We start from the raw sequence: 27,548 nt of genomic DNA on the forward strand, positions 1-27,548 counted from the left end.
CTTGTTTCAAAGATTATCTTATGATTTATTATTATTTCAGTCATATGCACAATGTCCAAAGTTGATAGCTCCAGTATATATGACGAATGCAAATTTCAGAGCAACAATCATGATTATCGTTACACTAAAAGGATTATAAATATTGAGATTGAAAATTTATCTTTTAAATATGTGTGGTAGATACTCATTTGAATAACACTTACACCAGATCTACGACAGATACGATTGGCTACTGATAAATTAAATGTAATTATAATTATCATTAAAACAAATAAAAGAAGGGACTTTTTGAATGATTGACTAACAACTTTGATAAGCAGAAATGTTCTAAAATATTATTTTGATAATTTAATCGGTGTAGGCATGAGAAGGAAATAAATATAAAAAAAATAAAAAAATAAATTAACTAAGCTTATCTATACTGATCCAATTCAAGTACACAGTTGATGTTATTTTATAGTTTTAGTATGAAAAAAAAATTCAAAATAATTTTTTTACTTCAATAATAATTGAATTTTAAAATAATTATTTGAAAAAAAAATTTCTCAGCAAGACTCAATGTGTTTTAAAAAAAAAAAAACAATTTACAAAACATTACCAAGATAATTTTTCAGTCATCAAACACACAAGTGTTAAAAATTTAAATAACACTATGTTTATTTTTATTATAATTTTTAACCATCATACATGTAACACCTTGTATAATGCAGAGAAGAGTTGGGATACTATTAAAGATTTTCTTACAAAGTGTAAAAGAGAATAGAAGCTTAAGCAATACCTGCAGGCATTAAACGCTCTTCAAGTTGGGATTTTCAGTGTGTATTTACGAAAATTACAAGGGAGCTTGGGGCTTAAAAAAAAAATATAAAAATAATAATAATCATCACGCGTTAAGACAAGAGTAAAAATAAAAAAAAAAAAAAGCAAAGCAAAGTGGCTTGATTCTACTTTGCCGACAGTGATCTTGTATAACTGGCAAATACAGAGAATAACAAAATAAGAATTATTTCCAAGAAAATTATTCTTTCCATCAGGATCTTCAAAGATCAACTGATTTTTCTCATCGCAAAATTTTATGATTTTTAGTTTCACACTTTTCATTTTATTATAAACTATATATTTTTATTTTTTATTTATTATTTTTATAACACCAATTTATAACAAGACATGCGTTTTAGTTTATTTTCAGTATATGACTAGGTACTTTGTCCACGTGCGCATAATATAGATAACAACCATGGATAAAATATTATCATCGATTCAGATCATACGGGATTCTATTTTTATGTTGATAAACATTTTTTTTTTTTCTATTATTTTTCTTTTATATATGTATGTATATATATTTTTTTTTTATTTTTTTATTATTAAATCTTGATATGTCTACATGACTTTGTCATGGATTATCTGTGTAAATTTTTAGCATTTTATTTGTGACAGTTATTTATCCTTGCAATTTGTTGGTGAGAGGGCAAAAACTGATTGAGATAACTATCGGTTATGGACTTTATTGAGTATTATCAGCCAACTTTATGTGGATTATAGTGCAACTCGATTAATCGTCATTTAACATTCACGTTAAACATTATAAAATTGAGAAAATATAAATATTATTTTAAACTGATAAATACATTTATATATATAAAAATTAGTTATCAATTTATTTTTATATATTTAATTTAAATTTTCAATTAACAAAATTGATAAATAATATTTATTGAGTTGTTAAAATAAATATTTAACACAATTTTAACTGTTAATTTATATATCAAATTAAAACAACTGTATATATAATACTATTTTAATCTTTATATTATAAAATTAAAAAAAATTAAATTATAATATATTACTGCATAAGTTATTAGTATAAAATGTCAAATAATTTTTATCATGTTTCATCACGTATATAATAATTATCTTGCAATAAATATTCAAAGCGTGCGAACTGATCTATATTTGTTTTAATTCTCGTGTGTTATACGATCGATTGAATTTATCGATTACAAGCAAGATCATATACACAAGAAATATAATATTGAGAGGAAAAAGAAATTGATCAACAAATCTTATAAACACTGAGGCGCGTCATGGGCGTCATTAATAACTTGACCGAGATTGATAAACCCGTGCGAACTAAATGCGACATACTTAGCTAGCTTCTCATCATGCTGATACAAACTTGTATTGGTTTTTTATTTTTATATATTTATTACAATATTACTACAATATTATTATATAGTTTATATAAACGACAGTTGTCAGGAAAATTGAAATTACATACCGATCATTGGCCACACACTAATGACTCGTCGATATAAACATTAATGTAAATTTTATAATCGTGTTATACTGCTGACTAATGTGTCTATCAATAATTTACCATTAAATATTTGTTTAAATAAAAATAAAATATGTAAATTAACACTAAAATAAATAATTATTTATTCCCTTGAATTTTTTATTTTTTGATTCTATTCAAAAAACAGAAAACTTATTACTTTTTTATTTATGAATGAAAATATATAAAGCAAATGCAGGACCTGTCAGTTTGATTAACATTATACGCATGTAAATTCATTTTAAAATTATACATGAAAAATAAAATCAAATAGAATCATGAATACTAGACGTAACCCACATTCTCATGTGCTTTATATATCTGTCATCAAAAAAGGATTTAAAGGTATACAAAATAAGAAGAAATGAAAATGTATATTATTTTTTGCGTATATATATAAGGTAATGGTTGGTGGAATTTAAATGACAACATGCTAAATAGACTATTTGAAAAATAAATAAGGGAGAATGAAAAAAAAAAAAAAACTGTATAGTTTTCTATGAAGTGGATGATCCAAAAGTCAACTGGATTTTCAAGAACGAGAACGGATAGAGGAGTCGCATCCGCCTTTGACGTATAGGCGCGGCACCGCGGGACTTTTCGCCGATGGCAATTACCGGAAATGCAATAAGATCAAACAGACAAACATTATAGAAAAAAGAAAAATTATTTTTCTTTCTTTTAAATACGTCATAATAATAATCTGCACAGAAATATCTATTCTTTTTTTTTTTTCACATAAAAATAAATAAAAATTTGAATTATTATTGTTATTTTCCTTAGGGCTGATAATAATTTTTGTTCTCATAGAAATTTATTTGGAATGAGTATTAAGTACGAGAGAAAAATATAAAAATTGTGATAAATAAAATTAAATTTTTTTTGATAAATTACATGTACAATAAAAATATAATTTCAAGGCATCTTTATAGAACAAAGTCAATTATTTTTTAAATCAGCGTAACAAAGAATTTAAAAAACAAAAAAAAAAATTATATATAGCTAATAAAATTCTTTACAATAAAATATATGTGAATCATAAAATTCATTTTAATTTAACCTTCTAACCTCATGAAAAAAACGATATATATATTTTCCATGTTACTATGTGAATTATAAGAAAAACAAGCGCGAACAAAGTGGCATAGGACCTTCGTGCGTACTAATTGAATATGATTATGTAATTATTCACTTTCACCATCGCGTGTACAACTATTTTCAATACACAAAATATATAAAATATTTTTGTTTTACAATACAGCAATATATATATTATCACCTGACTTTGGATACAGCTAAAATCATTTAAATCTCAAGTAAAAAAAAAAAAAACAAAGTAATAAAAAATTACCGAAAAAAAAACTACTTGTTGAGCAAGTTTGATCCAGGTTATGGTATAGATAATACACTTGCATTTTGTTTCGTAAAATCAAACTGTTTTAAAAAAAAAAAAAGTAATAATAATAATAATAAAATCAACAAATGAAAATTAAATAAAAAAAAAAAATTAAAGAAACAAATATCAAATTAAATAACTGGCACAAAAAAATAAAAAAAAATAAAAGTTGCAAATTATTTGTGTGTTAATAAATTTACTGATTTTTGAATATTATTGACTTTCACAAATCATTAAATTTGAGGTCAATGTGAGTTTAATATCCTGAGGCAAGGACACCCACAGTTCTCTCACCTTTCATCCAAATGATCAAAACACATCTGCCTCTGTATATTCATACACACTTACACACACATATAAATTTATAAAATATTTGCACGACATCTCACAAATAAATTCATAAGATATCAAATTAATATTAAATGCAATCATATGAATATGGAAAATTTTATACATTCCAATGTTGATTTTTTTTTTTTTTCATAAAATCTACAACTACCAAGTCTATGTTTATTTTTAATATATCGTTACCAATTTTCTCTTGTGCATATAAACCATAAATAAAATTGATCATTACATTTATTTAACTGAGAAACTAATTGCCAGATTTGCCAGTTTATTTATATTATTATTATGTTTATTTATTTTTATAATATTTATCTTTATTTATTAGCCAACGCATACAGGAGCAGGTTGACTTGGTATTATTATTTTTTATCAAGACAGTTTGATAAATTGCAAAACAATGAGAACAAGACATGAATGAGTCACGAATTAAAAAAAAATAATAAAATAATAATATTGAATTGAGTGGTTGTTGGAAATTATTGAAATCAATTGAATCAACGTACATGGATTTTCACCTCTTATGGATTGTTTTCTTTCTTTTTTTATTATATTATATTTTAATGCAACACATCAGTGTAATGTATGCAGGATTTGTTACAGGTTAAATAAACCTTTTATGCTAATGTAATAAATGTTGTTTGGATAAAATATCCATTGGTGACTAAACGCTAAGAACAACTGAGTTTTATGAACATTTGAACAACCAAGTGGTTTACTTGGTTTTTCTTGTTGATGGGGTATGTTGAGAGGCAGAGAAGGGAGGAAAAGAGGTTAATATATGGCCTTCTAATAGTGAAAATAATTGTATTAAATGTGTAGAATATATATACAACAATAATATATCTAAGCGCCATCCAACACACACAATTTCATTAAGTCAATGCTCACTCAAGAATAACAAATGTTTTTTGTTTTATCAAGCAATAATATCAGTGACATGTTATCATTTGATATAGGAATAAATCTCAATTTTGTATACCATAAAAATTATATTTTTTCATATAATTTATGTTGTTTGATATTTTTTATATTTACTTTTACATGTCAATAAATTTATATTTCAATTATTTGTAATTTTTTATTTTTATTATTTTTTATTAATTGTCTTTGTTACAATTAATTATTATTGTTATATGATATTTTAATTTTTTAATTGACATATAAATTATTGATTTGTAAAAGTCAAGAAGAAAATAAATCAATTGATAATTGCCATGTTGTTTTTTTTTTTTTTTATTGAAATAAATTTTACTTGCCCTCAAGGAAGAATTATATATTTCTTCTTCATAAAATTTTAAAATAATATATAAAAATAAATAACTGGTAATATCATAATTACAATTAAATAAACTAATACTCAAGAAAATATTTAAAAAATAAAAAAAAATTTTTATATTTTATTCAATATGATATCCTGATAATCGTTTTAGTATTATTTTTAAAAATAAAATTTATCCATAGTTACAAATAGTCACGCGAGACTGAAGATAAAAACTTGGTAAAAAAATAAAACCAATAATAAAAAAATTTAAAAAATCATCTTCAAAGTATATCTTGACAGTAACTACAATGTTTACTATTTTATAAACATAATTAAGTCGTAATTACAGATGTTTTATATGATATTAATGACAGTATGAATTTTCGAAATATTATTATTTAAAAAAAAAGAAGCCAGGCATTACTGTTTTTTTTTTTTTTACAATATTAATATAATAATAAATTTTCATGATTTGATAAAATGCAAAATAATATATTAAGTTGACAGTTTTGTGCCTATAATATTAAACTAGAGAAAAATAAATATGGTTGTATTGGTATTTTCAATGTTATACAAGTAAATTTAAATATCATTGATATTTACTTTGTGTATGTACATATAAATACAAACACAGAGATCAGTGTCTAGGGGCCTATATAACCAAGCAGCTAGAACGGTCTGTTTATCGTTATTATATACCACCGTGGAGGCAGATTATACGGGAGGTCGTAAAATGATTACCTCGTCGGATCATCGTTTTATTTTACTTTATTATTATTTATTTATATTTATTTATTTTTCATATTTTCTTGTCTCTTTCTTTTGCCTTATAGCAAGCTATATTATTTCTTTTTTTATATTTATTTTATTTTATATTTTAGTAAGCCACCAACTTACAGTTCAAACTCCTGGGGACTCTTTAACTGATAATCATCATGTACACGATTTTCAAATGTATTATACATATATGCACATGTTTGATCTACATATACAATCATGACAAGAATGAGATATAAATTTTTGATATGACTTTATCAATATAAATTCATTTTTTTTTTTAACGAAATATATTTTCATTAATAATTTCTTATGATTATTTATTGCAAAAAAAAAATATAAATTACATGATGAACGATTACCGAGTGATGATAGAATTGATTTAATATGAATTTTTGTAATTTTATTTTATCAAGATTATATACTTTTATTGATTAAATTAAAAATAAAAAATTTTAATTTAAATTACCCTTTTTTTTTTTAATTTCTTTTCCTTTTGTTTAGCATTGAAAATGAACAGATTGATGTTTTTTTTTTTATTTATAATTTAAAAAAATATAAATAATATTTTTTAAACTTGTAATTACTAATTACTTTTAAGAATAGTGATAAAAATCAAGTGGCCTTTAACGTACGTCTGACAAATTGCAACATTGAAAAATAAAAAATAAATAAATAAAAATATATATCACACTAAATGACATAGATACAAACAAGTGTTTAATTGTTCAACTAATACTGCATAATAAAATATTAGAAAAAGATAAATAAAATTAAAAAAAAAACTTCCGTGTATATCGAAGGACGATAGATAACGGTATCTTCAAAACAATAGTCTATTTCTTGGAAAAAAAAAAAAAAGAAAAATTAAGTTAATAAAAAACTATTAAAAATAATTTTAAGTAATTTAAGTATCTCAGTTATGAAAATAACTAAATATAGAATTATAAAAAATAAAGCATTTACGTGAATTCAACGAGGCATATCAAAAAAAAAAATAACTTGCATTAATAATAAAATAAAATAATAAAAAATAAAAAATAATTTACAATGTTTGAATCAACAATCGGAGATTTATAAGTTCTAAAAAAAATTAAAATCCATTAAAATATAAATTACAAATAATGATAACCATCATTTAGTCATCATATCATCGAACAAAAAAAAAAAATAATAATTACCAAACTTTTTTATTTATATACAAGTGAACTATTAACACTGCCATTCAACTTCAACCGGAAGTATTATTTTTAGTAAATATGAGAATTCCTGACAAAATATTTAAGTGTCCTTCAAATAAACAGCCGAAAAATGAACGAAAAAAAAAAAAATTAAAAATAATTTTCAACGCGGCGTGACGACCTGTCATTCAACAAAACCGCAGATAAAACTTCTGTGTTGTAATACACATCTCATCCACTATTTTTTATGTTTTTAAAAAAATTTTATTTAACCTTCTTTTCACCCTCTCAGATCTGTGGCGAAACACCGACCATTATCCACGTCCGGTCAGGGTGTTCCTGGACCTCTTAGACTGCCCTACCAATCAACCATCAGACATGACCAGAAAAATAAATAAATAAAATGTAATGAAAGAAAAATGCCTTTTTTTTTTTTCAGCAAATAACAAGTACCAATGTTGCTTGCACAATTTTACTTTAATTTTTTTTTTCTTTCAATTTCAAATCATAAGTTGATTATTTATTTATTTTTATTTTGCAAAACCGGAAGTTGAGTGATCTCTGTACATTAATCTGTATATGTTTATTTATTATTTATTTTATTTTTTTTTCATGTTTGATGTCGGTAATGACAATAGTCGTATATATATCGCTAAATAGTTGGGAAATATATTCATTGAACAAGCTTGTGCCAAGCACCGTTGTATTATTTTTCCAACAGGTCTTCTACTATGCGCTATGCTTTCTAGCTTTGTTATTAAATATAAATTCAATTTGCGACAACACGATGTGCTCTGGTTCGTTAACATTCAAGACCAATCATCATTGACTTTTTTCAAATATTATTATTACCATCATTTATTTTAATAAAACTATATAAATTTATTTAATAATTATTAATTTTAAAAACAATAAAAAAAAAAAAAAATTATAATCATGTAAAAACTGACATTAACACAATTGTTAATAATTAAACCTTCAAGTAATAATTCCAACTATTTTTCTAAACAATGTGTGCTAAATCCCCGCATGTCTCAAGACTTGATCTATTGTCTTATTTTTTTTTTCCCATTTTAATTTTATTTGATTAACCAACACTTGCGCATGAATATACATATAATTTCTATGACAAAAAAAAAAAAATAAAAAAAAAATAACAAGTGAATTAAAATGCATGTATTAACATATATTATTATTATATATATTTTTTTTATTATCATTATAAAATTATAATGAAACAGGTTACTAAATACACCAGCAAGTTACAACAGTTTCGTTTGCGTGTAAAATTTTATATATATTATTAAACAGCAATATTAAACTATCAAAGGGTTAACATTGATATATATAAATATATTTATTATTTATATATATTGTAAGAGTTTATTCAACTATGTAAAAATAAAGTTTAAAAGACGATGTGTATATACGTCGTAAGTCGTAACAAGCTACCCCCAGGTAGAAGCAAAAGTCAACTTTTAATTTATTAAATAAAATAAACGGGCGTTGTTATTTGTCTTGGGCACGAGTTTAAAAGTACTAAACCAATATGTATATATTATACATTGAGTATATATACAACACAAATTAAAATCAATATAAAAAAATTGAAAAAAAAAATTAATCATCTTCCATCTTCATCAAACACTCTGCTTTAATATTTATCACATACATAAAATATATACACACACGTACATGCTTGTATGATATGCAATTGCAAATTCTGGCTTCCTGTTTATCAAACGAACCAAGTCGCTATTAATTGTCGCGATAAATCGAGCCAATGTCGTGCATCTCTAGTCCGAGTATTAATCGTTTGTAGAGTCTTATAAATATACATACATATACACATGATATCTATTCACCAATATAATTATATTTTTTAAATTTATTTACATATATATATTATTAAATTGTGTGTATGTATATTTATACATGTATAAGGATACATTGAAAAGATATGTCCAAGTTATTCTTTGACACTCTGAACACACACGCAATCCACTCTCAAGAAATCCGTATTAATGGGGAAGTTAAATGGCATCGTTGAGTGCGATAATACGATAAATCATTTTTTATATAAAAATATATATTTATATTATAAATGAAAAATTCCATGCTTTTAAATATAAATCATAAAATGAATATATGCAATGATATATTTTGTAAGTATGATGTTCAGAAAATAATTATTCATGCAGAAATTTTTTTTTATCAATATATATTTTTTTATTGATTGTATAATTTTTTTTTTTTTTTTTTTTTAAATTTTTATAATTTTAAAATTGAATTGTTATAACGACTTTCATTTATTGTTGTAAATATATATCGAGAAGGTTCAGCTGGTGGCCCATTTTCCTGATTTTATATTTGGGCTTGAGGCAAGGTATATATATTTTAATCGTGGGCGTTATTATATATTACCGAGTTCCTGGTGAAATATATATATACATCATAAATATAAATAAATTTTTATGTCTTATTCTCAATGAATTTTTCACTGATTTTATACTGATCCTTTTTGCTTCGTCATGAACACCACACACATGCTCTTATTATAATATTTGCAATGTTTTTATTTTAAAAATAAATAAATAAATAAATAAAATTTCGTTGTTTTTAACCTGCAATGATACAATCTTTAATTGTAACGATATTCTGTCTGTTGGAATTAATGCACGAATGACGTGTAAGCAACAATGCTTGTTTTATTTTTGTGTTAAAATACATTTTTTTTTTTTTTTATATATCCATGTTTATTTTATTTATTTAATTTTTTTTAATTCTCATTTCTGTTAGTTGACTGTATGTTTGTATAGTTAAGGAGCTGGTTATGTATACTATAAGGCGAAAGGTCAGCCACTTTCATTTCACAATCACTTCTTGACTGAATTTATTCACAAAAAGGTGTTTATTTACGTGCATATTATTTTTTATTATTAAATCAACTTTTATCTCCTGTTATATTTGAAAAAAAAAAAAAAATGAATTTTAATAATCAAATATTATTGAGAAAATATTTTTATATTTTATTTATTTATTTATGTATTTATTTATTTATGATAAATAAAAAAATTTTAACTTGAGGGCAGAATATGTATTAATACAGCGAGTTATTGTTCTGGTCAAATGAGTGAAAGCTCTTATCGTCAATGAAAATCAGTCGCTTTCTGATTGTTGGATTACAAGACTAGGGGGCGAATAAAATAAAATAAAAATAAATGAAAGAATTTGAAATACATTAAACGAGATTCTTGTATATTTTTCAAATGTTTGCATATATAGAATATATATACAAATCTGGGTATGTGTTTATGTATTTTACTTTCACCTGGAGCCTTTGGGGTTGGTGGGATATCATGGTAAATGGTAATCAATCGATCATCGATGACGCGTGTGGTATTTTACGTGTATATAAGCTCAGCTCTATTTATCTGAATTTTTATTTTATATTCTACCAATAATATACCAACGAAGACATGAGTAAAAAAATACAGGGATAGTTTTGAATAAAAAACATACATAACAAAGAGATAATTTAAAAAAAAAAATAAATAAAAAATTAGTGTACTGTCAGTTGCACGTGGCTTTAAAAGTGAATGTTCAAGTAAGTCTTAACTGGACAGCTTGATATCACTCGCTTGAAAGTTGAATAAGAAATTCACGAATGATAACAGACAGCTATATACATATTACATATTTAAACTGGTTTTTCTATGTTTAATTTTGATGAACCAAAAAATTAAAAAGAAAAAAAAAATCACATATTACTTTCCATTTGTCAGTTTGTTTTATTTATGAAAATTAATTTATCAAGTTAATAAACTAATAAAATAATATAAAATCTTGTTTAGTTTTTTTTTTTTTTTTCATGTCAATTATCATTTATAAAAAAAAAAAAAAATTGAATAAATTTTTTTTGGATTATGAGAGCAAATATAGTTTCAATGGAATTCATCAGTAACAATGTTGTTATTGTTTTATTTTTAAATCAAGCAACCAACTAACCATACTAATTTTATATTATTCGTTGAACTCAGTAATACGAGTGTAGCAGAGATTAATAATTTGCTGTTTTTCACCCTAGTATTATCAAGAGGGCACGAGTCCTCTTTCAGCCTTCTGCTTCTCAAATCCTTCCATCGTTATTTTTTATTTTAAAAATAAAAAGACAGAATGAATCTTGCAAAGTACAAGAGAAACAAGATAAACAAAAAAAAAAAAGTAGAAGAATAAAAAGAAGAAGAAGAGTACATTGGCATGATTTCAGCAGCCGTTGTGGCGGCTACAGTGCAGGGTCGACCGGTCACGATAACTTGGAGTAATGCCTGCCCCCACAGCTTCATAATCAGTCGCCCATCTTAATTTATGTTTGCCCCTGCCCGTCCGTTTACGTTTACATTGCATTAATAAAATTGAAATAATAAAAAAATTAAAAATCTTTTATTATCTTGCAAATTTGTTCGTAATTGTCTTTGTATTGAAACGAAAAAAAAAAAAATTTAAATAATAAATTATTAATAAAAAAAAAATAATAATAATATGAAAAAAAAAAAATTTGAGAGTCATGAAAGAATCTCATGTCAATCTGAAGCTTGATGATTATCATCAATATAAAACCGAGCTTAAGATTATTATCTGAATTGAGTGAGATATATATTTTTTTTCGTTGATAGAATTCCTAGACACCTTGGACACACTTCTACATACATTTAAAACTGGACTATACAGAATTTCTTCTTAACCGACATGGCTTATCTGATTCAATGTCATATACAACATCAAAAAAAAAAAACATTATTTTGCTGCTAACCTAAGGTGTATGTCTTTATTTCTTTTGATGAGTATTTCATTCTTTGAACATTTCAATACGCACTTTCTTCCGGCACATATGAAAAAAGCATTGGCAGTTTGATTGGTCATCCATTATATCAATCAATTTTAAATTTAAACAAGAAAAATATAAATTTAATTATTTCAATTAATATATACTTTTATTTTCACAAAATATATTATCATTACTAGAATTGATTTTTGATTTTTGAAATAATTAAATTAATATTTAACTGACAATTTAAAAATAAAAAATCAATAATAATATAAATGAAGTATGATTATAATTTTTTAAAATTAATATGAAAAATGATATTTTAATTATTTGACACCTTTTGAAATGGCACGCGCGTCTGTGTTCAACGAAGGTGAGTGATAATCTGTTATAACCAGCCAACACTTGAGTGCCTCAAAGCACGAAAGAAATACATTTGCTACTGCTACTATATATATACACTCAAGTGTCTATTAATCGAACGCTTGGATGATCACGCACCATGAAAAACCAGTTCGCAATCAGTTGAAGCGTAAAACAGAAATACAGTAGGTACATCCATAATTTTGGAAAATGTTGCTTCTGTTAAATATACATACAGCAACAACAAAAAAAAAAAATACATATCCACAAACGAAAATTTATTTAAAATATGCAAATAATCTCATGTTTATGATGATGATCATCTTCATCATCATGACGATGATAATGATTTTATTACAGACAGACAGTATGGACCCAAAGTCAATGAGATCACGTTTCACTTGACGAGATTAACATTGATGGCGTTATGCTCTATCGCTTGTTCAACGAACCTCACATAACAGTCACATAATTATCTATCATGTTTTACATATTGACTACCTCCTAATTATTTATTATAAGACGTATTCATTAGTTCATCAGTGTGTATCAAACTATCAACTAAATCTCATTACAAATAATTAAATTAAAAAAAAATAAAACAAATATATAATTTAAAATAATTGATGATAAAAAAATTTATATAAAATCTTGTTGACAAAAAAAAAAAGAGCCTTTAGTGATGATTTGTAAAAAAAAGTTTAGATATAAAAAATCATCTTGATGACAGTGTAAGTAAATTGATTATTTCCTGGGTGTTCTTTCGATGAATAAAGCAAGTTCCCTAATTGGTCCAGAGTGATATCACTCGGTGAATATCGTTGGCTACATACTGCAAGGTACTGAATTCATCTTGTTGTATTAACAGATTGCGATTGTTGATAGATAATGGTGTACTCTTTGGTCTGTTATATATGTATGCATACAAACATACCTGGGCTCTATCAGAAAGGTTCTTTTTTTTTTTTTTCTATATATATGCAACTACTTTCTCTGAAGGTGGCCTACGGCATTCTTATCCATTCGGGATCTCCTATCAGTGCGGCCACCAGTGCGCGATTTCTTTTTCATTAACTAAGAGTTACATTAAAAAATCATTTGATGAAAATAGATATGTCGTTCATACTGCTAATGATTTTTTTATGATTTTTTTATATTATTTGAATATTCAATAACATATTTACATTATAATTAGTTGATGCAGGTGATTTCGACAGAAATATATCTAGTTTTTATGGAGGGGACATTGGCATGATGATAATATTACGTTTGATGAAGTGAAAAATATAAAAAAATATTTATTTATATATGCATACAGAAAGCAATTGAACACAAGTGTCGTGTAGTCTGTAATTATCAACGAATGTTGTGAGCGATACTAATTGCTAAATGTTGCCAAGTTGCCACTGGACTACGAGCCAATGTCCGATGCACTCAATTGCAGTAACATTTACTCTATTTTTTTTTATTCTCGATTATGAAAAATGATTATTTAATTTATTTTTTTTTACACTTTGAATAATACATGATTTTGATTTTTGAATTAATTTTTATCATCCACATGTTTTTGCATTTGATGTATTTTTTTTTTTTTTTGAGCTAGTATATTTATATTTATAAAAATGTTTTGACTCTCTGGAGCCGTTATCAAGATCGATTTCGTAACGGTTTCTCGCGACTTAATAGGCTGCCAAGGACGTTGAGAAAACTGCATGCTTGGATTAGAAAATGAAATAAATTTATAGAGATTTATTTTTAAAAAAATAAATAAAAAAAGAGAAGAGAGATTTTAGTCTACCACCATGATTGAATGCACATAGGTAAAGTTACAAACATGTCACCAAATGTGACAAGCGAATGGGCCTTTAGGCATACGTTGATTGGTCGTTGAAGTAGGTGCGTAAGACATTGGCATGTGATTGGCACGTTTACCAGCTATATCACAATTCACAACAAGAGGCTCCATTACAACTTGCGGGGTTAAACAACACATCATACATCTGAATGATTTATCCAAAAAAAAAAATACCATCAAGTAATTTTTAAATATAATAAATTGATTTTATGTTGTGCATTCTATTCTTATGAATTTTTTTCACATAAAAATATTGAGTTAATTTTTAATTTATAATTTATAAACCTATATTGTATTTTTTATTTATCAAAAACTAATCATGAAAAGAGAATTGACCAACGATGTTCCGGACATTCAGTGCGATTTTCTTTGCAACGATGATAGGTATGTGCACGGAATAATACCGTTGCTGTAGCACGAGAATGCCACACCCTTGGTCAACCTACATACACATGGATTATATATGTATATACATAGTGTATAAAATATACATGAATATAACACATACAGCATCCACATGGCATGTCTTGTAAATGCGACCATATGAAATCCATGAAGAGATATTTCAATGAAAATAAAAAATAAATAAATATATATATATACCTCGTCACGTATCACCACCGTGACGTATCTCTTATAAAATATATTTCTTTTCAAAGTCTTCACCGACATTACACCGAGCGTCACAAAGTCACTTGATGTCCACTCAACTAAACAAAATTCATACCAATCAATATTCTGGTTTTATCATTTTTTAAATAATTTATTTCTCTTGATTTTTTTCTTCATTCTTCTTCATGCGATCATTATGGTTTTTTTATATAAATTGTCTTCATCATTTTGTTCTTGTTCATCATCATTATCATCTTTACCTCGTCTTTCTTATTTTTATTTTCTTCTATTTATTCTTCTTCTTCTTTTTCATCCTGCACTCACTGATATCTCGACAAACTTATCGCAGCTTAATCTACACGATCCATCTCTGTGTCAAGCTTCCGCTGAGCCGCGCCTTTTACATAAATTCAAACGCGGAACAATGTTAAATCCCCAATGCTTTATATATTCTCTTGCATCACGATTCATCGAATATTTTCATTGTATTTATTTTTATATATATTTAATATACGCCAATGTGTTTCAATATGAAAATTTTTAATAATAAAATAAATAATCAAAATTCATTTTACACGTATTTTTCGTGCGGAAAATCAATAAAAATTATATTGATTATTATTCTCTGTGCACATGGGGTCATATGCGTATACACGTGTAATCATTTCAAGCAAGCAAATAAAATGTCATATATGAATCATTCTCTCTCATCAATCGCATAACGAATTTATCAATTTTTCGTCTCATCAAAATTTAAAAATAGCATTATATTTATATGTATATGTAATCATGATATATTAGACAAGAGGAAATATATCTTATTACTCGTGCAAGCATAACCAATTGAATTGTGAAAATATCTTATATATGTATAGATGAAATAATAATTAGATTTAACTCAACACACCATGAATATATATCACACAGAAATTTATCTTAAAATTATTACTATAATATTATATTAAAATGTAAGAAATATATAAAATGAATCATGAGTATGTAATCAGTATGAGTTTGTATATATATAGAGTTTTTGTAGCTGATTATTTAGCAATACAAATCACCCAAGTCAGGCGTGGTCTCTAGTTGGCACATGCTGGTATATATAAATGGTGCTAGATTGCGTGGGACGTTTTACCCAGTCTTAAAATTAATCGCAAACGATAAAGATACCTGCTTGTATATATGTATGCATAAATATATAATTGGTATATTTGCTTTTGGTCTAGTCAGCTTTGAATTTAACAGATTTTAATTTTTACTTTTTTTCTTTTTCTTTCAAGTTATACTTGATCTTTTTAACTTGCTACCAATAAACGTTACAAGATGAAATTGTTTAATGAAATATGATTGCAATTCATGTTAAAACAAATGTTCAAGATATGTGTAAAATTAAAATTTAATAAATGATATATAATAAATATATTAAAGAATTTAAAAAATTGTCTATTTGTTGGGAGTTTTTTTTTTTTTAAATTAAACTTGTGCCTTGGTGTAAATGAATGTTAAGATTTTCGAATTATCACTCATCTCTTGATGGTAATTACGCGTGTGTATAGGATCTTGATATGAAAAATAAATATATTTGAAATAAAAAATCATGAAGGATGAAGGCGCGTGAATAAAAAAATAAAAAAAATAAAAGAGGCAGCCCCCCTGAGGCGTGTGTTTCAAGTAAGAAGATGATACGATGGTGTGAGCAACCAGTTAGGAACTTGAACGATAAACGAAACTCTGACAGATTTCATCATAATTCTGACGTAAACAATTTGCGAATGTAAATATCTGTTAAAACATTTTGAGGGTTATATATGCCTCAAGACTTTGATATCCAAAAAAATAAATAAACATTAAAATTTAAAAAAAAAAATTACAGTCTACACCCTGACACGTTTTCACTTCTCATATAACATTTGGCCTTTTATTTTGACAAGGGAGAATTGTTTTTAATTTTTTTCGCCACCGTATAAATTTACCAAATTTTTATTTTATTTTTTTTTTTTTTATCACAACTTTTAGAGGTTTCTTCACACCATTATGTATGTTACCATTTTTGACATATTAAAAATTCATTGGCATAAATTAGACGTTGATGTCAGTCAGACATCAAAATAAAAAAAAAATAAAATAAACAAAATGCAGTTAGTAAGTATGTGAATGATTTGTTTGCGTGTTTATATTTATTTCATTCAAAAGAATTACTTCAATGCTCATGCAGAAGAATTCTTGTGGGATTTTATATGCACACACATAATGTCTGATAGTCACAAGACACAGACTGTTATAAAAAATAAAAAAAAAAATTCACATTTCGCTTTCAGCTTTTGTTTGTGTGCTAGACTTTATTGTAGTCACTTTTGCTGGAATTTTAATACTACTCTAGTTCACATGACTCACATAGTTCATGATTGTTCATCAACTTTGCTTTATTCATTTTTTTTCCGAAATTTTAATTCATCTATTTAGCAATTAATATATGCGTCCATATCTTTAACAAATCTTTAACCATAGCTCTCAAAAAAAAAATTAAAAAAAAGTTTATTTAGCAATAGAAAGATTAAAAAAAAAAAAAACTAGACCTGATCGATGGTTATAATATATTTTGAGCCCGTTATTAAACATGCAATTAATTATCACAAATAGGATTATAACGGATCTTAAAACTGATATCGTTTTGCTGGTAACAAAACTGGTCTACAATACTCATATTGACCTCTATCAACATTTCTCCATATGTCGTATTTTATATATTCAACAATATATTTTTATTTATTTATTTATTGTGCTCAAAAGATTCAAGAGAATAAAAAAAAAAAAAAAAACAATAAAAGCAAGCTATTAATGCGACATTGGTGTACAACTATTAGCATTTGGATATTGCATTACGGTATATTTTAAAACGTTCAATTAACATTGATCTTGAAGTATTCACATCGCAACTAAACACGTGGTTTTTATATTCCAGAATAAATAGGATAATACTGGCCCAAGGGACGACCAGCATTCATAAATATTACCCAACTTATTTCTTGCGTGTATGTACATACACGCATCGCAACTACATGACTTGTTTTTTTTTTTTATTTTATTAGTCGTTTTATTATTTATTTTTTTTTCTTAACTTACTTTAGAAAGGTTTATGAATGATGATGCATAAAAAAAAAAATAAAAAATAATGAACATGAAAAATTGATAAATAATAAGTAAAGGTTTATTTTGTGTTTTTTTTTTTTCAATTTACTCACCGTCTTGATTCATACCATGGCCATCATCTGTAAAATAAAATGAAAAATTAAATAAATTTTTTAATTAATAAAAAAAAAAAAAAGATTTAAAAACATCCGGTGTTTTATTTATTTATAATTTCAATCAGGATTAAGGTGGAGAAAGGGTAGTGATCAAGAGAAAAAGGGATGGATATGTTGGGGCGTGTTAGTTTATGACGACTGGTACATGCCAGTGAAGTCTTTCAATGCAAACCTGCACGGCAACCTATTTGTACTTGGGGGCCTCACTGGGATATATCGCGGCATCTTGCTGTGTTACTTTATTTAACCCCATAAATAAAACCGCTATCTCTTTACCCTGTGTGGAATTAAATAAAAAACAAAAAAAAACGGGTGCGATGCCTTCATATATGTATACATGTATAAATTCTACTTGGTACTCGAAAAATTATTGCAATGTTGAACGGACATCACGTCAACTTGTTCAGCATATTGCTGCACATATTACTGCAACCGTATATACACTATTAAATTTATAATATATAAAAATAAATAAACTAATTTTGTTTATTTATTTTTTTCATTCAACAATTTTAAATGAAATGACTATAAATTTTATCACAAGACTAAATACCATGATATGATCTTCAAAGTATTCTAAATAATATTTATATTAAACAATTATAATTTAAATATAATTGATTATTGATTAAAGTATTAAATTATAATATTCTCAACTTGTATAATTATTTTTATTTTCATTATAACGTTGTGTTATAATATAAATTTACAACTCAAGCAAATTCAAGAAATTGTTTTTCTTTTATTTTTAAATTATTTATAATTTATGAAATGATGAAAAAAGGAGGGTAAAAAAAAATCTAAATATAGAAAAAAAGATAATGATAAATAAAAAAAAAAAAGAATTTAGTGCATACCAAGATCACCCATTGATTACGAAAGACGGTAAGCGAACGAAAGGTGAAATTGCTGGCATGCTCTTGTAGTGTGGCTAGTCCAGGGTCGGTGAACTAGGCAACTCACAACATCGTTGTTCGATCTTGCACATACACAAGATTCCTCATTCATCGTGTTGATCAATTGAAAATTGAAAAATTGCAACTGCCTCTTCTCGAAATTTTTAAATACCGCGCTTTGGTAATTAAACCTGGTGGTGACTACCGGATTCGAATTTGAAAAATATGAATCCGAGACTGACGGGCTGACCAAAATATTAAAAATTTTTATTATAAATGTTAACCCGCATCTAAAATAATTTTTAAAACTTTCTGGTAACAATATCTAGGGACACTGATTTTGCGTTCTTTCTTTTGTATTTTAATTTCCATTAAATTTTTCTATTCTATCTTTTGTGTTTATAATAGTTGATAATAATTTAATATTTTTCAACGTGCGACAGTTTTATATTACTCTGTCTGTGACTGATATAAATAACCGGGGATTACGCGGCTTCGTAAATTTCATCTGACATGGATGATGTGTGTTGGGTTATCATTTTCCATACAATGATTACGGCTTTTCTATTATACGGTTATCAAAATAATAATAATAATAATAGAAAAATAAAAAATTAAAAGATGACATTTGTATCAAAGCGAAACAAACACGTCTAAAAAATTACAGTATTTTTTTATTTTCATTATTATTTAAATAAATAAATAAATATATCAAAATGTCATCGTAAAATTTTAATTTTAAAAAAATATTATTAACAAGTTATCATAAATATTTATCCCACGTTAATTAAATTATTTGAATAATAATAAAAATAACAAAATCATCATTGTCATAATAAAAATTTAGAAAAAATATATAATGATATTATTTATCTAATTGAATGTAAATGATAAATTTTTTTTGGGTGGTCTAATTAAATTTGTGTTTATTTTATAAACCATATATATTTATCATGAAATTTAACGATCATACTCTGTGATTGAACTCACGCAGTGTCGCGATGATAAATTAAATAAAAAAAAAATAATATTGATACAGTTGGCGGTATCGTTTTATGTTATTATTTAACTGCAACTAGAAGCCACCACAGGGAATCACAGTGTAACCATGAGGAAGCTTTACATATATAATAGTCATATATATAAACAAGTGAACACTACTCGATCATTGACTCCAAATATATATAGACTCATGTGGAAAAAAAAAATAAAATAAATAATTTAAAAAAAAAAAAAAAAATTCTATATCTTTCTGAGTCTGCTAAACACAATTGTTCACCAATGAAACAAAGCTTTCCTTTCAATACCGCACTCTTTTGTCTATTTTCAAAAAAAACCGCCACAAATAATTTTTTATTTTTTTAAATACAAAAGATCTTCTCTTTTACTTGGTAATTTAAAATATTTGGAACACCCAGAATGAACGAATTATTTAATTTGTGTGTTTAATAAATTGTACATATTTTATTATTCCCTATACAAATTAATACGGGTCGTTTTGATAATGTCTAGTTTAAAATAAAAGATGTAGCTAAAGACTCTTATTGATCTTGAAATTATGAGTTGGTTTTTTTTTGTGTTATTAGCAAGATGATTGACATTGTATGGTTGAATTTTATTACTGTTGATTGTCGCCTGAGGATCAATAACGTAAATAAAGTATACACCATACGACAGTATAGACACATATACACATACCGGTGCTTGAGGCAATAAAACTTGGGACTTGATTATATTTTTTTTTTTAATATATAAATCCTGGCATACAGTCGACAACGTGGACAAGAAGTCGACCAATTACGGATAGTGAACGGTCATCTCTTCATTCGTGTCTTGTGCAATTTATCCAAGAATTTATCACTTGCTATACAAGTCTTATGTTTGTTTTTTATATTTTATTACTTATTTTATAATTATTATTTAAGACTTTTTTTTTCATCATCATCATCATGTTTTCAACGGTGTAGTTTCACACCTGTGATGATGCTGTTGAAAAATTAGTCGTGTGGAATAGATATTTTAAATAGATAAAACACACATGATGTAAATAAATTAAATAATTATTGAAAATAATGTTTTTTTTTTTTTGATACCAGGATTCTTAAGAGCAAACATACGTTTTTTCTCTGTCTCCTCATGCATACCTCCAGTTGTGCCATTGTGACCATGATGCTGCATACCAATATTTTCTTGATGATGAGAATGTAAAACAGCTAATGAACCAGTTGGATCACCTGGATTAACACCAACGCCAACTCCGAGATGTAGTGTCCCGTGTTGCGTTGTGTGTGAGGGTAATTCCATGCTGATCATAGCACGGATTTGTTTTATTCAATTCTTTTTTAAAATGAAGAAATAAAGTATCCTTAATCTGTAAAAAAAAAAAAATAATTGAAAAATATTAATCAATTGTTTTGAAATAATAAGTGACATATAATAAATTTTACAATTTGAAAGTTTATTCAGGATGTGATGATGATGGTGATGAAATATATTTGGAACAAAATGTGGCAATGTGTCTGACGTTTTTTTTTTTTTTCAGTTCTCAGGTAAATTACAAGTATTGGTGGTCCATTCGAAAATTGATTTTGATATATATTTTTTGTTTTTTTTTTTATTTTAATTTAAAAAGTAGATGATTTTTATTGCTGAGACGAATTGTTACTTTAGGCGCATAGCAGTGCTTTCTATATATTTTTTTTTTTCTTAAATTTTTTATCATGTGAAATTGTGTGGGTCGAGTGAAACACAAGACAAAGATTATCATGATGGAGCTAATGAAAGAATGAATAAGGTGTAATTCGGTTGCGTTATATATATTGTAAGTGGTTAGCCACACGACGACAATAAACTTTTAACGGAAATCAATCATAAAGGTCCGCTATATCATTCAGAAATAATTCCAACAGCTATACTCTTGCCATCGATGACTATCACAAATTATTTTATAAAAAAAATATATATTTAAGTGACTTTTTGTAGCAGTATACGATCTCGAGATCTAGTTTACTCGAGGCTTATCTACACAGAGTTTCTTTAACCACTGAACATCGACAAAAAAAAAAACCAAGTAGTTTTAGTGTTACTAGGATAAATTTTCCAGGAAAAATCACGATATTATTTTGCGGTCGCTATAGAGGTAATACCAATTGTTTAAAAAAAAAATAAGAAGGAAAAAAAATTATATAGAGTAAAAATTTAGGAAAAAGAATATAAATATTAACGAGAACATCTCGTGAAACTTCCGTTCGTCACTTTTGGAATCTAGTGAATCATTTATGAGACAATCAAATCAGTAGTTCAATAATAAAAATAAATAATAAATAAAATCAAGAAGTCAGAATAAATGGAATGTTTTGTGTAAATAAAAAAAAAAAATTTGTTTTACCACGGTATATAATGAAATTCAAATAACAGCCACAAGATACGCTCGGCTGTTTGTTAAAATGATACAAGAAAATTTAATATAACAAAACTGTCAACTAAAAAATACGTAAAAAAAAAAATTACGAAAAAAATATATAACATTTTTATATATTCAATGATTTTTCAGAAACCATTTTCATATTAGTTTTCGAAAAAAAAAAATAATACAAGAATAAAAAAAAGAAGGAAAAAAAAAAAACAATATATAAAGTATTCAAAAAAAAAAAAAAACATACCACCCATGTCGGAGGCGTTTTACGTCCATTACGAGATAGACTGATTTGTGTTGGAAAAATGAAGAGTGTGGTGCGCCGAGTAAAGCAAAAAAAAAACCCAACAAAAAGAAGAAGTTAAAATATAAAAAAAAAAAAAATAAAGACAAAGTACTTTTCAAGTGACTTTGAAGTTAAACTACAACGAGAAGAATATTTACAGCTTTCAAAATAGCCAACTCAGAAGAGATTCACTTTCAACTTGAAACATTACTTACGAAAAAAAAAAATAAATAAATATGAAATAACTTAGTAAAAAGCATGACATTACGACTTCAGTATGATGCTGATTAGGTAGTATTGAATTCAATTTATAATTTTTCAAATATTCCAATACTCGATGGATATTGTTTATTTTTATTTTTTTTTTTTTTTAATAATTTTAGTATCATAGATGAGTTATACAAGCATTGATCCTTCAGTAGTTCAACTAATGGAAAACAAAATATTGCAAATGTATATAGAATGCATAAATGCTGGTAAAGAAGATTACAGAGTATATGTTGAGGGACTTTGCAAGTAAAGTACAACCGGTTGAATAAGTTTAAGTAACTATATATAAAATTTTAAACAAAGACAAGTTATAATAGATGAGTTAAAGAGTAAGAGAGTCAATATCATACTGGCTCAGTTGGAGGCCAGTCAAAGGTTTGAACGATGCGTAAAGGGCATATTCTCTTCATTCTACATATGCCTTGTTTTTTTTTTTCCCCTTTTTATATTCTTTCCATTTGGCTTTTTTATTTATTTATTTTTTATTTGCAAGATTTTAACATATACTATAACAATACACCGTGGGAGTTGGTCCTGCTGACTTAAACCTTGAATATTGCATTCATGAGCATCGCTAAACATTTGTTTATGATCACTGAGAATAGCTTTACTCTGTTAAGTATTCAAAAATCATTAGCATCCAAAAGATACTTTAAAAAAATATAGTCTGTATAGAATAATAAAAAAATCATTTCAATCATTGACTTTAACTTGTAAATATTAAAATATAAATTTCATTATTCAATAAATTGTCAATTAATTTTTTTTTATAATTAAAGTAAATATATTTTTAAACTACATATAAATTCAAGTTAAAAAATATACGCAACACAAATTGATGTTGGGTTGGGACGTGATTCATCGAGCCTCAACCAACTCTCAATCATATTATTTTTTATTTATTATTTTCTGTTTTATTTCCTTCAGACTGACATAATAGTCTGCTGCTACTGAAAGCTTAACAACGCGTGACAATGTGAATCTCTCAAAGCAATTGATCTTTTTATATATATATAAATTCTTGACTACTGTTCGCATATCGACAAATTCATATATATAAACCAAAGAATTTATAAAATATATATATTATTCCAATATTAAATAAAAAAAAAAAAAAATCATCTTTGAATTACTGATGAGCAAAATAAAGCTCCCACGAATTTTAACACTGATATACATTATGCAACTTTTCGCGTCATAAATTTTTGTATTATTTTAAAATTCTTGTATATTTTGATTATTTGTATTTTTAAAAATACCCTGAGAAAAATATTTTCATGTGCGATTTATGATAAATTTAAAAATCAGATTATTTTATATTATGATAAATATTCGATAAGATCAATTTTGATTATATAATAATAATAATAAAAATATACTTGATGATTTTTAAATTTGATATAAACAAGTTGAGTTTAAAATAGTACTTATCTCAAGCTCATTAACCCCGATATAAACCATGAAGAATATTCATCTGTTGTATAAGAAAATAGTTTACAATATTCTCTGATTGCTACTACTGGGCGCGTACCTTACCAGTTAGTAATTTAACACACAAATACAACTATACATTTAAATGTATATACATAAAGTAATTTTTTTCTCATTGTATAACATGTATATATGAAAGAGTAAGAGCCTGGTTTAATCCACTAGCACACGTTGTATGTCTTATTAATGAAGAAAAATTACCTTAAGTCTATTGGAGCATGGTAGAGAGCAGTTGGAGGTAAAGAGAAGAAAGATAAGCTAGCAAGTTTCTTAAAAGCATTGATGCTTTTGTCGAGTCATTGGCCTTATTGCAATGCCAAATAAAATAAAAATATTATAAATATAATATACTATATAATAAAATAATAATTGTGAAAAACTATTCAAAGCACAAGATGTTGTAAAAAAAAAAAATTCCCTAAATGACATTGGCAACAAAAAAAACAAAACAAAATGAGTATATCATTCATATAGAGTATGTAAAATGATGAAAATAATAATGAATTTTTGTGGTTGATGAAAAAGGAGCTTTTGAATTTTTTTTTTTAAATTTAAGTGAATAAAATAATATGGTAAAGAGAGAATAATGAATTGAGCCACCTGTGGTCATGGCACGTGCCATCGGCTAATCCCTTTCGTGAAGAGAAATATATATGTGCTTTTCTTGTTGTTGTTATTCTTCTTCTTCATCATCATCTTCTTCTTCATCATCATCATCATCTTGTACATTTACCTTTTTTTCTTTGAGTACATTTTTATTCTCAATGATTGTCAAGTGAAGTATATATACTCTTGAGTATAACGGGTGTCTTCATATGTGTATAGATGCAATGTGTTCGCATGTATTTGAATGACTGCTGTATATATATATTTACAAGTAATATCCGTCTCACTTTTTTATATACAAGCATCAAAGAGAGTGGCTTTATAAATTGGCACGCGGACAACACCTGGTCAACTTTTGCTCTTTTTCATACATTTATTAAATTTTTTTTTTTTTTTCTTCATTATCTTCTCATTCATTTCATTTTCTTTGTGATAATAAAAAAGGAAAAACATTCCAAGTATATAAAAAAAAATTTGTTCTAATTTATTGGCATGAATAGGTCAGTTGGTTAATGATTTTTTCCAACTCAGGATGTTATAGATTTGTTACGTGTAAATTGACGACGATATCAGCACTATATAATTTGCATCTATTACCGGTATATTTTAATAATTATTTTTAAAAAATATTTCTATATCGCCTCAGTGGGATTTTGTCGGCATCAATTTGTCCAACTTCGTAGTGAGAATAAATAAAAAAGAAAAATCATCAACAATCGCAATTTATAAATCTACGACTAGACATGAGTTTTTTTTTTTTTTAATATTTTATCTGTGTATCTTTTTAATATATAAAAATTAAACCAGACATATAATTAATCCTTTTCAAATTAATACTAGAGTATCGTTTATTACAAGAGTGATTCGTTGTTTCATTAGTTCAATAATAAAATAAATAATATGTGAATATTGACAGTCGACAGTGAATACTGTATAAGTTGCAGTAAAGATTATTGTTCACGATAAATTTGTATATATATGCACTGACCAACCTGCCAAGTTTGTAATTTATAGACTTGCCTTCTTCATCTTCGATACGCTTCGAATGGTTGAAATACGAATCACATAAAAAAAAAATAAATAAATAAATAATAAAACATCGTAATATACGAACTTGTCTCTTCTCTTTTCTTAAACTCTTGTGGAATTTAAAACAAAATAGAATCATAAAAGTCTATATATACCAACGATGTATTACAGTATGATCGCAAAAGGTGTGTATCTTATATGTTTTATACAGAGCATAGATTTTGCAACTGCATTGCTTGATATGCCATGTGCTCCATGAAGTATCTATTGAAATGTTTGCTTATACCACGACTCTTTTCATTTTTATTTTACTTATATTTATTTATTATTATAAATATTTTTGTTCTATATATCTTTAACACACAGCAGCAACTAAATATATAAGCAACCTCCTAGCGATGTAATGGAAAAACAAATCACTCTTAGACGCGTCTATTCAATACAAGAAAATATAGAAGTAAAACGATTTTAGTTTTGAATAGTAAGGTATGTATCGGCACACTTTGTCAGCTATATATACAGTTTGTTTATTTATTATTTTATTTTTTGTTTTGTTCAACAGATTCAATCGAGAGTCCCGCCCGCGTTCGAACATATTCTGTTTGTAACGGTAAATTGTTTGCTATATATATATAAGACTTGAATAAAAGTAATGAAAAGAATAAGGGTTATTAAAAAAAAAAAGCCAAATAAATGAATAAAAAAAATCATATAACGAAGAGTAGCAAGAAACAAAAGTTGAGCTTTAGTATAACAATGCGAAAAGCAAATGTTTAGTTTTGTATATCAGATTGATAATACATATATAACTGTATTAAAAACAATATTAAATATATACATTGTATTTATTGTATATTGCATATGTTATTACAATAAAATATATGCATCATCTGTATCCTGGTAACAGTATCAAAATAGATGACAGTATACAAGAAAGTCCTTGAAGTGTTCAAAGCTTTTACCGATCGAATTTTCCGGGATTATAACCTAAAGGGGAATAGTCACGCACGGACGACAAAGATCACGGGTATCGTGACACACACACATATAAATACAGATAAAAAAAAAAAAAAGCACAAAAAAAATAAAAACGCATACAAAGACAAGATGAGAAAGCACATGCTCACATAAGTTACATGAATTCAAATAAAATGTATTTGAAAATCGTGCTGTGAATTCAAATATATATATTTAAAATTTATTATTGTGATAAAAAAATTTTTGATATGTTTTTAAATATAATCATATTTTTTTTTAAATAAAATTAATTTACGTTTATTATATTTTT

At 25.9% G+C, this 27,548-nt stretch overlaps 1 protein-coding gene across 3 annotated transcripts in view; it reads right to left on the reverse strand.

Moving 5' to 3' along the window:
* Positions 1-27,548, reverse strand: part of LOC122855370 (paired box protein Pax-8) — a 76,956-nt gene that overhangs the window by 38,372 nt on the left and 11,036 nt on the right. For 2 of the 3 annotated variants that reach the window (XM_044156667.1, XM_044156671.1), the window contains exons 2-3: positions 21,281-21,534; positions 18,205-18,231 (exon numbers count right to left, since the gene is read on the reverse strand). In XM_044156667.1, the coding sequence (XP_044012602.1) occupies positions 18,205-18,231; positions 21,281-21,476 (223 nt within the window). In that variant the 5' untranslated portion in view covers positions 21,477-21,534. The remainder of the gene's footprint in view (positions 1-18,204; positions 18,232-21,280; positions 21,535-27,548) is intronic. The other variant, XM_044156668.1, reaches the window with a different exon arrangement.

Source organism: Aphidius gifuensis, linkage group LG4 (assembly GCF_014905175.1).
Source record: "Aphidius gifuensis isolate YNYX2018 linkage group LG4, ASM1490517v1, whole genome shotgun sequence".
Taxonomy (NCBI): Eukaryota; Metazoa; Arthropoda; class Insecta; order Hymenoptera; family Braconidae; genus Aphidius; species Aphidius gifuensis.